Consider the following 17,425-nt stretch of genomic DNA (forward strand, 5'->3'; position numbering starts at 1 on the left):
CAGATTTGGTAAGCACGTAAAGTGGCAGTATGACCAAGACGAGCCGCAGGGGGGACGGCGGGAGGGTTCGCATGCAAATCCATGGCAGGCCCATGCTGGAGAACAATAGTTACAGATAAGTAACTTGTTCCTTCTCCAGCATGGGGTCTGGCATGGATTCACATGCTCATGAATAAAGAACACATAGCAGTACACCATTACACAACCACAAAGGAGGCAAGGCTCAACAGAAGCAATTGCTCTTACCTCCGGAACAGGCTCCCCTTCAAGCAAACAGGTTATGTAGCACTGCTTGGCCGACACTGTACTCCCTATCGACGCTTTGCTGGAGCCTTCAGGTTCAGCGATCCTGGGTCATGATGCAGGATTGCACCTCCTGCTTTGGGGAGCAGATCTGCGACCACTGGAAGCTTGACTGGGGGTGACATCGATAGGCTGAGAAGGTATGGGTACCAAATCTGCCTCAGCCACGCCGGGGCGGCGAGGATCATCCTGCATCGGCACTGTTTGAGGTGATTGATGACTCGCAGCAGGAGAGGCAATGAAGGGAACGAGTACAGGAACAGGCCTTACCACAAATACGTGTGCCCCATGCACCTCAGCTCGTGGAACCAGCTGCCGAATTTCTGGCATTTGGAATTCTTTGCTGTCGCAAACAGATCGATCTGGGGTCTGCCCCATTTGAGGAAGAGTCTGTCGAAGCTCCCACTCGTGTCAAGAGCGCAGCTCCTTGCTGAGGGAGTCGACAATGGTGTTCTCGACTCCCACCAGGTGGAAAGGAATGAGGAACATTTCCTTGGCGACAGCCCAGTGCCACAAGTCCTGCGCCTCTGGAGAGCACAGAGGACCTGGTGCCCCCCTGCTTCCTGATGTAGAACATTGTGTGGTATTGTCCATGAAGACCCTCACTAACTTGCCCTTGGGGGACAGAAGGAATGACTTGCGGGCCCAGAAAACTGCTCGCAGTTCCAGAACATTGATGTGGAGATCCCTCTCCTCTGACAGCCACAGGCCTCTGGTGTGGAGACGTCCGGTGTGGGCTCCCCAGCCCACCAGGGAAGTGTATTTGTATTTTGTATGTTTATTATTTGTATCGCGCACCGAACCCTGAGGTAACTGGGCGCTGGAAACAGGCATACATAGGATAACAGTTGCAGGCATACATAGGAACACAACAACAGGCGAGACGACCAAAGGTTACAGGTGGGTCTATTGGCCAATAATGCAGAAAGAGCATAGGTCATGGTTGAATGGCAGTAAAAACACAAATACCTGTGTAATAAATAAGGCGACTAGGTGTGATTTTACAGCAGCTCTAGTCGAAGTATGGCCTAGGGCTTCAGTTAGATAGGTTTATCAGTGAGCCAGCTCTTTACTTTAGTTCTGAATGTCCGTGGTGACAGTCTCCTGGTACTGGGACTCTGGAAATCCACACCCCCAGAGATGTTGGAGCACACGCCCCACCACCTTATCGCTCGATGGAACTCATTGTGGAGTAATCTTGTCTGCGAAGCTTCCGAACCCCTGGATCCACCGAGCGTCCAGGAATTCCTGAAGAGGTTGCATCCGCAACCTGCAGAGCAGGTTTAGGTAAAAGCACAACATCATGCCGACCAGCGATTTGATGGTCCGCACCATGGCGGTCTTCAGTGCCAACAGCCGTTGTACCATGCTCAGCATGGCCGCTATCCTCTCTTCCGAGGGGTCGCCAGGCAGGAGACCGTGCGGAGTCTGGTCCCCAGGAACAGCGCATTCTGCAATGGTACCAAGCAGGAATTTGGGTAGCTGACTGAGAACCCCAGATCCGTCAGCAGCCGGACGGTACCATCTGTGTGTTCAACGGCTACTTCCCTTGACTTGGCTGGGATGAGCCAGTCGTCAAGGTACGGGTACACATGTATCCTTGTAGACGTAGATGCTCCGCCACTTGTGCCAGGTATTTCATAAAAACACCCTGAGCGCCGACTTCAGTCCGAAGGGGAGGGCCTTTAATTGGTAGTGCCTTCCCTGTACTACGCAGGGAAGGAATTTCCAGTGTTTTTCGTGAATGGGGACGTGGAAGTAAGCGTCCTCCAGATACAGCGACGTGAGGAAGTCGCCTTCCTCTAGTTGGCAAAGCATGTGCTGCAACGTGACCACCCAGAATGTCTGGGACTTGAGGTATTGAGGCCCCTTTTCTTATCATGGCCCGTAATTCCTGCAGGAGCCGAGAGATGTGCTGCTCCTGCCAGGCCACCGGCGGTATCTGCTGACACTTTCGTTGGAACTCTAGAGTGTGTCCCTGGGCGAGTGTGTCCTACACCCATCGGTCGGTGGAGATCTTTTCCCACTCTATGATGAAGCCCGCCAGCCGCTGTTAGGCAGGATTGTATGTAGTAACACCTCTCCCTGCTGGCTGTATTTCTCTGCTGCTGCTGGAACCGAGTGCCAAGGGAAAGACCACCAGAATAGAGTGCATCGTTTTAAAGTCGGACCCAAGCTCCAAGAAGATCCTCCGGACTCCCCTGAAGTCGGACTAGCCGAGCCTGAGTCACCTCAACAGAGTGCTGGATCCCAGAAGCAAGGAGAGCCCACAAGTTGTCCAAGAATTGCGGTGGTGCTATTTGCAAGTAGCTGAAACCGCAAAATGCCGCCGACCTTCAAACCGTAGTGCAGGAGTCCTCAGACGTCCTCCCTCTTGTCCCCACGACTGAGGCCCAGGAACAACAGAATCTGCAGGACTACAACAGGAACAGAAGCCAGCTGGAACCTTTTCTTCAGACTCAATGTACTGTGTAATTAGGGGTACTTATCTCTTGTTGTGTGTAGCTTGCTTGCTCTCACTGGAGACTTGCATTTGCTGCCCTTTGCAGAGTTGCCTACATCTTTTCCCTCCACCAGCCTCCCAGCTTGTGGCCCAACAGCGATTCCTTTTTACAACAAAACTCACTTTAACATTGTGCAAGACTTTTGACCATCTTCAAAAAGTGTCTCAGCTCCTCTAGACTTTGCTCAATTGACATTGGCTGTCGTGGCTCTCCGAAGACTCTTGTTACCCTCTGACTTTGTGTTGATATGTCCCTCCAAAAAGTCATACATACTATGTGTATAGCTGGGAAAGGGTTAACCTATATTTCAGTGGGGAATTGAAGTGCTTACCTGTTTGAGAAACGTGTTAACCTTCGTTTCCTTCCCTAACCTATTCCTTTTTCCATAACCTCAGTATTGCATAAATTGTAAAAAGTGAGCTATCAATGTCCACATTGTCCTAGCAATTGAGGTCTGTGTCTCTGCGCGGGTCCGTGTCTTAGTCATCCCAAAAGGGGATCTACTTACGTAACTAAAACTGGAGTGCATTTTTTGAGTGTATGTAATTGTTGCATATTGCCCTTTCTAAAGAAGGTTGATTTTAAAACGGAATGTTAAATTAATAAATAATTAAGTGTTATTTGAATACCTGTCACTGTGAATCTCTAGGTTACATCTCTACAGCTCACTTTGACCCCTCTTGAGATAAGCCTGGCTGAGCTGCTCTGTCACTCTACCAACTTCTGTAGTACAGGCTTATACCAAAGGTTGGGTTACCTTTGGTATAGGACCAAGCTGGTGTCTCCCACAGGGTTAATACATACAATCTTGCCTAACACCTGCCTCCCACCAAGTTGCTTGGGTGGGGGCCCGACGTCCTGGCCGGTTCAATCTTGCTTCGGGGCCTACGTGCCACCTTGGGAGCGACAACATCATCAGCACCTCCACTAAAAGTCTTGGAATGGCCCCTGTAGGCCTCCTGGGTCGTGTATAGGGAGGGCTGGCAGTACGAAGAGGACCCCCCGCTGAAGCCCTTCGAAGATCTGCCAGATTTCCCTCCGGAGGCACGAAATGAAGGACGATGTTGCTGAAGCATGCCCAGGACACAGGCCATGTCCGTCTTAATGGCCTGCAACGATTCGTCGACAGCCTTCCCAAAGAGGTTGCCCCCGTCGAAGGGCATGTCGAGCACCCTCGTCTGGACCTGCTGACGGAAGTTGGTGGCTTTCAACCAGCCACAACGACAGAGGCAGACACTGTTCCCCATCTGTGGGAACCCTGTGCCCACGATGTGCAGGGCCACAGTGATGGCATGGTCCGATGCCACCTCGCCCTCCTGGAGGATCTCCAGCGGCTCAAACCATTTGTCGTTGGCAGAACTCCAGCAGCGGGGCCATTTAAAACCACAGCTCCCTGTCATATCTGGCTAGGATTGCAAGCACGTTAGCTGCCTTGACTGTTGCCGCTGAGTAGATCACTTTCCTACCCATGGCATCTAACTTCTTCCCTTCGCTGTCCAGAGGAATGGAAGCTAAAGATGAGGGATTAGATGACTTCTTTCTTGCTGCTGCCAACACCACTGAGTCCGGAGGAGGCTATGAACATAGGCACTTGGGTGTGGACTCCTGGACCCGGCACTTTTTCTCCAGCCTATCCCTCTTCGCTGGGGCAGGGGCCGGGTTTCTCATCAATGCCAGACCTTTGTCCCAAATGTTGTCCAGGAGAGGCACCGCCAGAATGGAATTCCTCTTGGCTTCACGCCGTTGGTATAGGAACCCTTCCTTCTCGGTCTCTTCCAGCATCAGCTGGAAGAGCTCAGACACAAGACCATGGCGTGGAACGACCCAAATTCATGCGAGGGAGAAGCCCTCAGCGGCGGAGAAATGCTGCCGTCCGGGTCCGTAGTCGCTGTGTCTGTCCCTGTATCCCTGCAGAGGTTGATGCGGCAGAGTAGGGTGCCGCCTGCTCTTCTTCGCCCGAGACGGGCCCACTTCCACCGGGGCCGGAGGCGTCATGGGCATCCTCTTATGGAGTTGCGACACCAGGGTGTGGCGGGTCGAAAGGATGCCCAGCAATATGTCCCTCAGAGGTGTCAGGGGGGCGGGGCGGGGATGTGTGGGGGAGCGGGGGGTATGTGTGGGGGGGGTAGGCTTGCTGCACCCAGAGCCCTTGTCATTTCTACCGTCGTCCCCCTCAGCATCCCGCCATTGTCTCCCCCCCCCCCCCCCCCATGTCCTCCAGGACCGTGTGAACGGACACCTGGTGCTCTTCATTCGAGGAAGAAATATCTGTGCCTTGGAGCACCGTTGAGGCTCTCCCGTCCCCCTTTTTTTGGATCCTGGAGGGGTTGGTCTCAGGCCTAGGGATGGCACCCCCTTCTCTGGCGTCTTCTCCACCGTCTTGGCCGAGGCTTCCTGCCTCGGGGGCAGGGATACACTGGGCACCGCAAGGGCTCCCTGGACTGGGTCAGGTCCTTTTGCCTTTAAGAGAGCAGCCGCCATCAGCTCGATCATCGAGGAGGACTTCACCTAGGCCGCCTGGGGCAGGTCTGACACCTTTCCCTGCGCCATGGTCTTCTCTGGCTTCTCCCGCAGCTTCCCTGGGTTAGCCGATTTCCTCTTCGAGGAGGAGCTGGAGCAATGACTGGAGATGGCGGCAGACAGTGAAGATTAGCACGCACTACCCATCGCGGGACCCGCTTGCGCGGCGACCCAGATGGAAACAGACTACTGTTACTTTTTGTCTTGGGCCCACACGGATGGAACGCCTTCAAAGGAAAGGACTTGGAAGCCCGCTCCTCAAAGCGGCCGGTCCTGGGTCAGGCATGCCCCTGCTTGCCGCACAGGGTAGAGGCCTGGGCGTTAAACCACGCCTCCAACCTGCTGCGACGATCATTGATGGTGCGCTTGGTCCGGATAGAAACAGACGCACTGGAGGCGTTTGTCCTCTACAAACACGTTCCTCAATCCACAGATGGATCAGAGCTTAAAGAGGGAGCCTCCCTCCTTTGACGACATGGTCTGAGGTGCGGTGTAGGCCTGGAATCTTCTATGCAACTTTGACGATTCTTGCCCTGGAGGAAAGTTGAAAGACGCTAACAAACGGATCCCTGCTTGCCGGTCAAAGGAGCGAAAGAGCACATGGGTGTAACGCTTAACTTGACTCCTCGGGAGCGTAATGCCTTCTCAACCTGTGGACCTGGTACCTTGGCACTTTTTAGGATTCTCTTTCCGTTTTAAACAGACAATGACAACAGTAGAAATGCTATTAGATCTGTTAACTGAGATAGTACTGCATGAGATGTACACTCCTGTAATCCCTCCCTTGTCACCAGTGTTTATTTATTGTGAAACCCTCCATTCTGCTTTTCTACTGGGGCGTGTTGCGATGAAGGAACAATGGTAAGTTGAATAGCTGGTGTACTCTATAGCATCTTGCCTTGAAATGTCTTTAAGAATGAGTCTTTGGGTAAGTAAGCTAGTGAAAATACTGTAATCATTAAGAGCTCGAATTGATTCCTACGTTGGTGAGATCTCTCTTTGTAATAATTTTCTTTTTTCTCTCTTTTTTGCAGGTTCTCGGAATTTGGGAAAACAATTATAGCTGCGGAGTTACTCTGGATGAGAAAACGTTTTTTTAACACGCAAGTTCGCCAATACGGAGTAGCTTCAGCCTTCAAGGAAGAGTGCGGAAACAACTGAGGTGAAAACTTGAAGAACCTTTAGGTACGTAAATGTTTATGAACGTCTTTTCTTTTTAAAGGTTAAGTTTGTTTGTAAATTAAATACCTTGTGTTGTCTGCAGTGTTTTTCGGAAAGCTTAGGAAAAGTACCTTCGGAAGATGCAGTGGCTCCGGAAGAAACTTCTGACTTAAGGTGCTGCGGCTATGAGCGAAAACTGCTGACTGAAGATGCCGCGGCTGTGAGTGAAACTTCTGACTGAAAATAACCACTTCCAAGTTAACTTCAGACAGTTAAGTCTTTTCTATTAACTATAGTATTCTGTAGTTTTCTGTGAAGCTAATGTCTCTATTTTCACCTTTTACAGGTTCTGTGAGGAGAAACACCGGTAGCGTTTGGTGTATGAAATTATTGTAAATCATCACGAGAGTCTATGAAAGCATATGCTGTGAATGGCGTAAATGCCAAATATGCCAGGCTAACACCCACCTTTGACCTGCTGACTCACAATGTTTCCTGCCTAGCCTGAATACCTTAATGAGGACTATGCTCACTGACTGGGATCATGACAACGGACTCTGACAACGGACTCTATTTGACAAAAATTGAACTTTTTATTGAAATAAAAATTAAAAATAAAAAAATAAAAAAAAAAAATAAATAAATAAAAAAATCGCAAAAAACGCAGAAAACCTCACGGAGGAAAACATGGGGACTCCCAATACTTGAATGTGTTGTAAAAATCTGAAGATGCCTGTCAGAGGAGTGGCTTAGGGAGAGGGCAGTCATTGGCTGGGGACATCATGACCCAGTGCTCAGTGATTGGTTTGGAGGAGAAAGACAGTTTGTAAGTGAAAGTGAAACTCTTCCACCGAGGATTCCCGGCCTGATGGGGAATATTCATGAGCATGTCAATCCTTGCGACCCCATGCTGGAGAACGTAATTATTAAGTCCCCTGACATTCCAGGTGATTATTCCCAGGCCATTTGTACCCATCTAGGGTGGACTCCCAGGGTTTTATCATTCCCCATCACCCTGACCACATACCAGTCAATCAATTATTTTTACATCATACAAGTCACAGTTCCCCTGTAAACTCTTCCCAATAGCAAACCACTTAACCTGGCGAACACCCCCGTCCCCTCTGCCCCGAACGTCCACCCCAACAAAAAAAAACCGAAAACTATTAACAAAACTTTGGATAACTGCCTAGCCGCATACTGCGGGCTCCGACTCGACCGCTTCTCCCGCCCCATCCTCCGTCCCCCATTCCTTGGGTGACGTGCAGCAGCTCGATGCCTTCAAACAGGCATCTGGTTCCTAGGTGTGGGACTTCAGTAGCTGCCCAGCAAGGTCACCTTGGATTTCCAAAACCACTGCTGTGCGTCTCCCAACTTATATGATAATATTTTATTTGTATTGCGTTCATACGCAAGTGTTTCAGAGCGCGACGAAGCAAGGGAGAGGAACAAGGGAGGACAAAACAACAATCTTATTAGGCCCAGTGACATTGAGAACGTGCAAGTGCGGTGGGAAGAGGAGGGGAAGTGCAAGGGAGAGGGGAGGAGTGGAAAGGGCTGAGCAAGGGATAAAATGACAACTGGTAGTGCAGCAAGCGAGGTGGCAAGGTAAAAGCGGAGACGAAGGGTGTCTGAGAAGTGTAGGTAAGGGGGCTGTAGGGTTACAGATAGAGACCCAAGTGCAAGGATTGCCAAGAGGCAATGCAGATGTGTGGCTGGGTGGGCAGGGACCTGGGCCCAAAAAAAAAAAAATCACATGGTAACCAGGTGCCAAGTGCCGAAGCAGACAGATCAGCCGAGAAGAGGAAGAGGAAGGGAGTGACGGCAGAAGCAAAGAGGACAGTCTTGAGGTGCTTCCAGAACCGAAGATGGTCCTCCTCGAGTTTCAGTGAGGCAGAGAGGCTGTTCTAGAGGGAGGCCCCAGCCGAGGAACGAGATCTACCCCCAAATCATTGCTTGGAGAAGCGACTGACCCTGAGGGAGTTGGAGGAGCAAAGAGCTAGAGTAGGAAGGTACTTACAGAGGGAGAGTTGAAGGTATTGTGGACCCAGGCCCCAGAAAGCCTTGTGGACCATGCAGAGTGTCTTGAATTTAATTCTTGCATCCACTGGGAGTCAATGAAGAGATTTCAGGGCTGAGAGATACAATCCCAGGGATTGAGGCCAATGACAAGTCTCGCAGTCCTGTTCTGGATGAGTTGGCGGGGACGGAGAGTAGTAGCAGGCAGATTTAGAAAGAGGCAGTTGCAGTAGTCCAGCCTAGAGAGAACCAGGGCTCTAGAGACAGTGAGCTTCTGGGGGAAGGAGAGGAAAGGAATAATACCTCTAAGGAGGTGCAGTTGGTAGCTTGACTTAGACGTCAGAGATGTGCAGAGAGAAGGAGAGTGTGGAGTCGAAGATGACCCTGAGGTTCTTAGCCTCACAGTTGGGAGCAGGAAGAGGGCCAAGAGATGCCGCCCAGAGAGTGACAGGAAAGGAGGGTGCGGGTGTGCCGATGAAGAGAATCTCTGTCTTACTGGTATTAAAGCAGAGATCATTGGTGGCACACCACTCATGGATAGCAAACAGACAGTCAGAGATGAGAGAAGAAGAGGTGGCAGAGGGAAGCCTAAAAACAAGCTGAGTCATCCACAAAAGTACTGAAAGTTGGAGCAGTCTCTCCTCTCCTCTCCCCCCTCCCCTGGGAGCGACGACAGCGGCCACCTCCAAAAGCCTTGGAACGACCACTGTAGGCCTTCTGGGTCATGGAACGGGGGGGGAATGGCAGTAAGAGGATGAACTCGGCTTGGCCAAAGCCACCCGCCTGGGAGGAAGGGTCACTGTGGGTGCCGAAGGGGGCCCCCTGGACCGGGTCAGCCCATTTCGCTTTCGAGAGGGTGGCCGCCACCAGCTCGATCGTCGAGGATGACTCTGCCTAGACTACCTGGGCCTTCAGGGCTAGGTCGGACACCTTACCCTGCACCTTGGTCTTCTCCGCTTCTCCCACAGTTTCCCGGGGTTAGCCGATTTTCTCTTCGAGGAGGAGCTGGAACGATGGGTTGAGATGGAGGCAGACTGTGAAGATGAGCGTGCCCTGCTAGTCGTGAGACCTGCTTGCACAGCGACCCTGATGGAAACAGACTTGCAGTGCTTGGCCTTGTCTTGGGCCCCTAAGGATGGAGTGCCCTCAAAGGACTTAGAATCCCATTCTTTGGACTGGCCGGTCCTGGGTGAAGCATGCCCCTGCGTGCCACACAGGGTAGAGACCTTGGCGTTGAGCCATGCCACCAACCTACTGTGCCTATCCTTGACGGTGCGTTTGGAGGAACCCAGGCAAATTTTGCAATCCGCTTCCTTGTGGTCCAGATGGAGACAGAGGCACTGGGAGTGTTCGCCCTCCACAACCCTGTTCCGCAATCCGCAGCTGGAGCAGAGCAGAGCTTGTAGAGAGAACCTCCGTCCTTCTCCTCTGACATCGTCCAGCGTAGGCCTGATGGCCTTCTGGAATCTTCGATAAGACGATTCTTGCCATTGAGGGGCCATGAAAGATGCTGATAAACGGATTCCCGCTTGCCGGTCAAGGGAACGAAAGAGCACACAGGCTCCATTTGACAAAAATAGAAACTTTTTTTTACGAAAAAGCATGAAAACGCAGAAAACCTCTTGGAGCAAAACACAAGGACTCCCAACACTTGAATGTGCAGTAAAAATCTGAAGATGGCTGTCAGAGGAGGGGCTTCAGGAGAGGGCAGTATGACACCGAGCTCAGTGATTGGTTTATAGGAGAAAGACAGTTTTGTAAGTGAAAGTGAAACTTATTTTTTACCGAGGATTCCCGGCCTGACTGGGAATATTCATGAGCATGTGAATCCATGCCAGACCCCATGCTGGAGAACTACATGTATTTGCTTCAGCAGCATGTTGCTTTTTCCATAGCTAATGCAATGAAGCGCAGTTAGTAATACGAGTAATTATTGTTTGCAGCGCGTGCATCTAAACTATAAGATTGACTACCATTGTAAGCAATAAGAAGCTAGAGAAGAGCCTTGATACAGATGGTTTCTTTCAGTGAGTATACACTGCCTTTTGTAAGAGTATTCATAACTAAAAGCGTAGTTTATTTTTTTTTCAAGTATAATCACAGGATGGTCAATTTCCCTTGCAGATGACGTTGCAGGAAAGTGACAGCATTTTTAATATGGAGTAAACCAAAAGGAGCATTTACAGTGCTCAGTGCAAAGACATGTCGATTTGAAGATTGACTAGAAGTGATGAGTGCATCGGCGTGACTTCGATTAACAGATAATGTTTTAAAGAACATAAGTGAATTGATTAGAATTGTTCATTTGAAATTGGTATATGTCATGAGTGACATGGGTTTTGGGTGTCAGCTGTCTGTACCTGAAGAATTTCTGATAAATGTTTTAAGAGTGTGCATGCAGCATGAAATATGTAGGATGAGATGTGTGTATAGAGTGTGAAGTTGTGAACAGTAGAGGAGTTAAGGGTGAAATAAAGATAATTGCCCAAAAGGGCTTGTGAAATAGAATGAATAATTGTAAAAATTGTTGCAAAATTATTTTGTGTATTATTTAATAAGTTGGCTTTTTTTATCACACATACTGATTGATACAGAATTGTGATTCCCTGTTGCATCACCTGGGAGGCAGAAGACGAATGGGTTTGCTTGAGATCTGCTGACGGATTGTTTGTAAAGGATTACCCTTTAGTCACGTCCTTTTAGTCTCTTTATAGTATTCATGGGAGCAACAGCCAGGCAGGTGTCTGCTTCTTGTTGACTTGTGTACTGCAGTGTTGAGGGTTTCAGACAAGAGGTATTAGCAGCCATACTACACAGTGGAGCCAACTATTCTATCTGAGGATCTTTGAGATTAAAAATCAAATCTCTTAATTTATGCAGAATTACTGGGCAGTAAGAAAGTATGTGTGGCATTATAAATACATGTTTTTTTTTAAAAAACTGCTGTCGACAAATAATTTTTTAGCCCAATCTTAAAGTGCAAAGGCAGCATCTGTCCTTAGACACTTGTGTAATGTAGAATTTTAGCTCACTGTCACCATTTTAGTAAAAAACAGGATTAGTACAAGCACAAACAAATTTCATTTCAACGCAGATGCTGGTTTCCGAATCCATCAGATTTTTTAAGACAACCTATCCCTAGAGAGAATTTTTGTTCACCGATTTCTGCATTTTCATAAACAGTGATTTTTTTTGTGTTAAATTATAATCTGCTTTCAGTACTTACCATCATCCAAAGTTTTTTCATTTGTCCAGTTGGTCCTCTCCTTTACGTTTTTAAAATGTGGATGCTTCTCACTCAAGCCAGTATCGAAGACCGCAACTCTAACATTAGCACCTACATAATCAGAGACAAAAATTCATTTAAGTAGGGGATTATGTGGTCTGCGTGTGCTTTCTGTGGAAAAAAGATATAAATAATGTAATTCCTACTCCTTTTACAAGACAATGGAGTTCCTTTATTGCAATTTATAAAGTGCTTACAGTAAAACACTGCACATAATTTAACAAAATTGGAACAAAATACATGCCTAAAATGAATGTGTAACCAACATCAGCTACCACTCTTAACATTTAGAAGAAAAGAAATTGCCTTTAAATGAGAAACTAAATTAAACAAGGAGCCAAAGGTGTTGCACAATAAATGTAAGAGCCAAAAGTGTTGCACAATAAATGTACGAGCCAAAAGTGTTGCACAATAAATGTACGAGCCAAAAGTGTTGCAAAACATACGAGGCAAAAGTGTTGCAAAATGTAGGAGGCAAAAGTGTTGCAAAATAAATGTAGGAGGCAAAACATACGAGGCAAAAGTGTTCCACAATAAATGTAGGAGGCAAAAGTGTTCCACAATAAATGTAGGAGGCAAAAAAGTGTTCCACAATAAATGTAGGAGGCAAAAGTGTGTTCCACAATAAATGTAGGAGGCAAAAGTGTTCCACAATAAATGTAGGAGGCAAAAGTGTTCCACAATAAATGTAGGAGGCAAGTGTATTCCAAAACGTAGGAGCAAGGGGGGGCAGAGAGCAGAAACAGGACTGAGCACAAGAACAGTTGGTAGCAAATAAAAATGAAGATGATCACAAATTGTGAGCCGGGATATGCAAAGAGATGGAGGACAATCGAAGACAAATCATAAAAGACAGACAAAATAAAGAAAATGAGAATGGACACTAGCAGAAAAAGAGCCAGCCCAAGGTGGCTGGGGAGGATGAGGTAGAAGATAGAGGTGGAAGTTGAATTGCCAATCAAATAGCAGAATTTAAAACATAAGTAGGAATACCAATAAGGAGGAAAGAATGAATGCAAGAATGCAAATCTTTGTGGCTAAGTAAGAAAAGGACTGATCTCGCAGATCTAGAAGAGTTGACATCAGCAAGAATGAGCAACAGAGGAGAGGTGAAGAGAAAAGGAGAGGGGTATTGAAGTGAACACCAAGCTACTGTGTGGAGGACTGGAAAGAAAGCAAATTAGGTGGGAAACTTATGAAAGGCGGGGAAGGACAGCCATGAGAAGGAGCTGGGGAGAAAAAGAAGCCCAGTCTTAAACAAATGTAGATGGCAGAAATGTGCAAGCATGCAAGACTTGTTAGTGGACAGACTTTCTGAAACAGAAAAGTTAAGTTGCTCAGAAAAAAGAAAATAAACCACATTTGAGTATCATCAGAATAAAAATGACACTCTAGACCAACAGACTGAATGAAAGAAAACTGAGAAATATTGTAGGTAGAAGTAGAGGGGGTGTGCTCCAGCACACAGAATACAAGCTTCCAGAAAGATGAGAACAGAACCACTAGAGAACATGCCAGAAAAGGAGACGAAAGAAGAACAAAGTATAAATAGGTGCACCATTTTCAATGCCATCAAGGTGTTTAATAGAATAAGAAGCAAAGACAGTTTAGAACATTGAGAGGCAATAAACAAGTTAGTGATGAGAAGATCTGTTTCAGTCGAGTGAAGGTTGAAAGGCAGAATTAAGAGAAGAGTCGAAATCAGGTCAATAGGAGAGCTGAGAATGAACTATACTTAACCAAGCTATGGACAAAAAAAGGAAAAGAAATAGAATGAAAATTGAAGAGTGTTTTTTATTTACAAATAAGCAAATTATTTGCATGCTTTGAGAAAGGAAAAACTCCAGAGAAATTAGAGGCGGGGTCAAATAAGGGTGAAGACGAGGATAAACTAGTGGGATGGGAATAGAAGGTGGAGGTTTCACAGTAACAGCATGGGGGTAAACTGTAAGTACCAGCAGAAGATAAGCGTCCGGGTGAGGAGAAAAAAATAATAGTAATAGGAGAAGGAGAAGGAGATGGGGACAGAGGAAAAGTAGGAGCCTAGATTCTTAATTCTACAATTAGACACAAAAAGCGAGGTTGAGAGGGTTCATGAGTGGGGGACAGGCAATTTATTAAATCAAAAATGCCAGCAGGAATGAAGAGAAAGAGCAGCGATAAGAGATTAATAAAACAGTTTGACATAGAATATGTCAGTAATGAGATGAGTGAAGAGAAGAAGGCGCAGCAAATAAATGCAGAGAATCTTTCCATCACCAAGGTTCAACCTTACGAAGAGAAACAAGAAGACTGTAGAGAAGACAACCAAGGTTGGGGGCGTGTTGCAATAGGCAGAGGAGTGAGACACAAGACCACAGAATCGGTTTTAACACTAGTAGTTATACAGAAGGGTTGAAAAACACCTACAGGGCCTTAGGGAAAAACTAGAATATCCATAACCAAAAACATACTAGGGTATGGCTAACACAATGTACTGGTCTCTTCTAACAGTTTTCCTCCATCATTTAGAACTGAACATTCCAGATGATGGCCAACAAACGTCTCTCGAAAACCTACTCTAAATGAGCCTCAGGCTAGCAGCTTTCCTACTCACAAACTTCGTAGGGTTGGCCAACAATCACAGCTCCCATATTCCTTACTCTACATCAGTCAGCTCCCAAACTATACAACAGTTTCTTGGATGGGCTTCTCAGTCTGGAATCCTGCTCAACCTCCTGCTCTCAACCTGGTTCTACTCTTGTAGACACCTATTCAACTGGGATGTGCTCCTTTCTCGAGGTAGACTGTGGCTCAGTTTCAGGTCACCAAAATGAGTCTTTTCGGTCCTCCACATGTCCCAGTATCAGGATTGATTTGCACTCGGATGGGAACCTCTCCTTGGTTCCCTTCCTTTGGCAAACACTTTGGTTTCACGTCTCCAACGGGAGGCCTCATGTTTCTTCACATTGTTCGATAGATCATCATTTTCAGATTTTCTTCTTTTTTATGCACAATCTCCTCTACATGCGAGTCCCCCAGCACTTTCTGCTGGAATTATGGATTGTTGGTCTGTTCCCCGGAGTGAGTGGGAACCTTTTTCCACACTCATTCATTCCATTATCCTATCTTTTGGGATACTTAGTATTTTTTTTTAAATACATTTTTCTCTGAGTTATAATTTCCTCCACGTTTTATGGCATCTATCTTTTGCATCACACAGCACTCTCTGTGCAGTGTTGGTGGGAGCCCTTTGGCCTTCCCTTTTTATTTTCTGTTATAGAAGGATATTTTTATCCTTCCTATCTTTTTATATTGCGAGTTCAGAACACCCCCTTTGAGGAGTGCTGAGGGGGTACATAGTATCCCCTCTCCCACTGCTCCAGGAACATTTTGGTTACAATGGCAAGATAAGCTCAATGGCTTGTGGTAGTGATTTTATCCTACTTTTGAGCAATATTTACTCCCAGGCTTGACTCACAGCCACGGTAGTACACAGAAGGTAAACCATTGACCCAAAATGGTGACTGCATTTTCTCTCCTTGCCATTTCTTGTTTCCTTGTCCCCTTCTTGCATTTCTGCCATGCTGGATTGGGTGGGTGGGCGGGCGGGTGGGCTATGTTGGGGGGGCTTGGTTTTAGGGGGTTCCTTGTTTAGCCTTCGTATTCAGCGGGAATCCTTTAAGAAGCCTGCCAAGGCTCCAGCATGTCAGTGAGGACAGGAAATGGGAGAAGACTCTGAAACTCTGCTGTTCTTTGTCTTCTCGTGTGCATGCCTGGAACCAGTACCGACTGTTGGGGGTGGCTACCCTGAAAGTCACCCCCCACAGTTGGAATGGTGTATGGGTGTTGATTGGCTGCGTTCCTGCATAAAAAGGCATGGGCCCTGAGGCTGAAGACAAGCTGGCACAAGAAGAAAAAAGAATCAAAGAAGAGAGAACCTTGCAGCTACATCCATATTACCAGAGATGCCTTCTGTGTAATTGTTGCTGCTCAACCCCTTCTTCCAAGCATGAGGAGCACTCCGAGTAGGATAATTCTCCCCTCTAGACTTGTGGGACCAATCTGTCTTGAGACAACCTGCATTTCGAGCCATCCCACAACGAGCTGTGACCTTCAACAGGCTGCAAACCGCCAATAACCTGGGACCTGTGACCACTGGGCAATGCATCTTCTTCTGAAGATCGAATCTTCCCAAAACATAGGTGGACTCCTTGCAGAACGCCAGAGGCAAGATTCCACTGCTTGAAGTCCCCTCACCAGGGTGTTACTGCTTTGGAATGAGTGTCATTGCAGTGGTGCTGAGTAAAAGTGTGTACCGAGCTCCATGTAGCCGCTTTGCAAATGGAGTCAAGCAGGACATTTGCTTTGAAAGCCAAAGTAGCTCCTGTACCCCTTGGGGAGTGAGCTCTTGGCGTGAAAGGCAGTGTCTTGTTTGATAATGAGTAACAGCTGTATGCATCTGACTATCCATTCTTTGAAATGCTGTCCTCTTCTCTGCCTGGTGCTACGGAGACAAACAGTTGGTCTGTTTTCCTGAGCGGTCTGGTCTTGTTTACATAGTAAAGGACTGCCCCCCTTACATCTAGTGTATGGAGTTTTTCCTCAGCTGAGCTTGTTGGGTTCTGTAAGAAAGTCAGTAGCTCAATGGATTGGTTTATGTGAAATTCTGAAATGAATTTAAGTGAAAACCTAAGGTGTGTACGAAAAACCAATTTATTCTTGTGGATGACAAAGAACATGTCTTGCACTGATGAGGCTTCTTATGGATATAATAGCCACAAAGACGGCTGTTTTATATGTCAGTGTTTAAGACTTATGCATAGGCTCAAAGGAAGGTCCCATGAGCTTTGCGAGTACTACATTGAGATCCCAGCCTGGCGGTGGGTTAGAAATTGGCGGGTGGAGTCTCTTTACTCCCCCCATGAACGCTTTAATTACGGGAACTTTGCACCACAATACTTTACTCTGACAGCTGGTGTAAGCTGATAAAGCCACCAGGTATACCTTTATAGAGTTGAATACTAACCCAGAGACTAACAGGTGAAGCATATCGTTTAGAATGTGGGATGGAGTACATTCTATAGGGTTCATTTGCTTTGACTGGCATCAAATTACAAATCTCCTTAACCTTTCGAAATAACAGTGTCTGGTGTTTGGTTACATGCCTCCTTGAGGATATCCATACACCTCTTTGATAGATTTAGATGTCCAAACTCTATGACCTCAGGAGCCATGCGTGAAGTTGAGGGTGTACTGTTATCCCCCATGTTGGGTCAGAAGATTGATCTGGCACGGGAGTTTGATGGGATCGCACAGCGCCAGTTTGCGCAGATGTGAATATCATTGCTGTCCTGCCCACAAGGGAGCAACTAGGATGAGCGTCATCTGTTCTCTGTGAATTTTGTTCACCACATTGTTCATTAGAGGAGCTGGGGGAAAAGCGTAAGCAAATTTCCCTGACCAGCTCATCCATGGGGCGTTTCCTTTGTAGTTTGGTTGGGGAAACCTGGACGCGAAGTCTGAGCATTGCTTGTTTTCTTTTGTAGCAAACAAGCCTATTGTGGGGTTACCCCACTGTGAGAAGATGTGGTCTATAACATTTGTGTCTAGTTGCCACTCGTGTTCCTCTGGGAGGGGATCTCTGCTTAGC

The 17,425-nt window shown here is 47.3% G+C and overlaps 1 protein-coding gene across 3 annotated transcripts in view; it reads right to left on the reverse strand.

Annotated features, from left to right (window-relative positions):
• MBTPS1 (membrane bound transcription factor peptidase, site 1) overlaps nt 1-17,425 on the reverse strand; it is a 1,184,166-nt gene that overhangs the window by 838,032 nt on the left and 328,709 nt on the right. For all 3 annotated transcript variants that reach the window (XM_069604782.1, XM_069604783.1, XM_069604784.1), the window contains one exon: nt 11,734-11,844. In XM_069604782.1, the coding sequence (XP_069460883.1) occupies nt 11,734-11,844 (111 nt within the window). The remainder of the gene's footprint in view (nt 1-11,733; nt 11,845-17,425) is intronic.

This window comes from Ambystoma mexicanum, chromosome 1p, assembly GCF_040938575.1.
Source record: "Ambystoma mexicanum isolate Mex_15411 chromosome 1p, UKY_AmexF1_1, whole genome shotgun sequence".
In the NCBI taxonomy this organism is placed as follows: Eukaryota; Metazoa; Chordata; class Amphibia; order Caudata; family Ambystomatidae; genus Ambystoma; species Ambystoma mexicanum.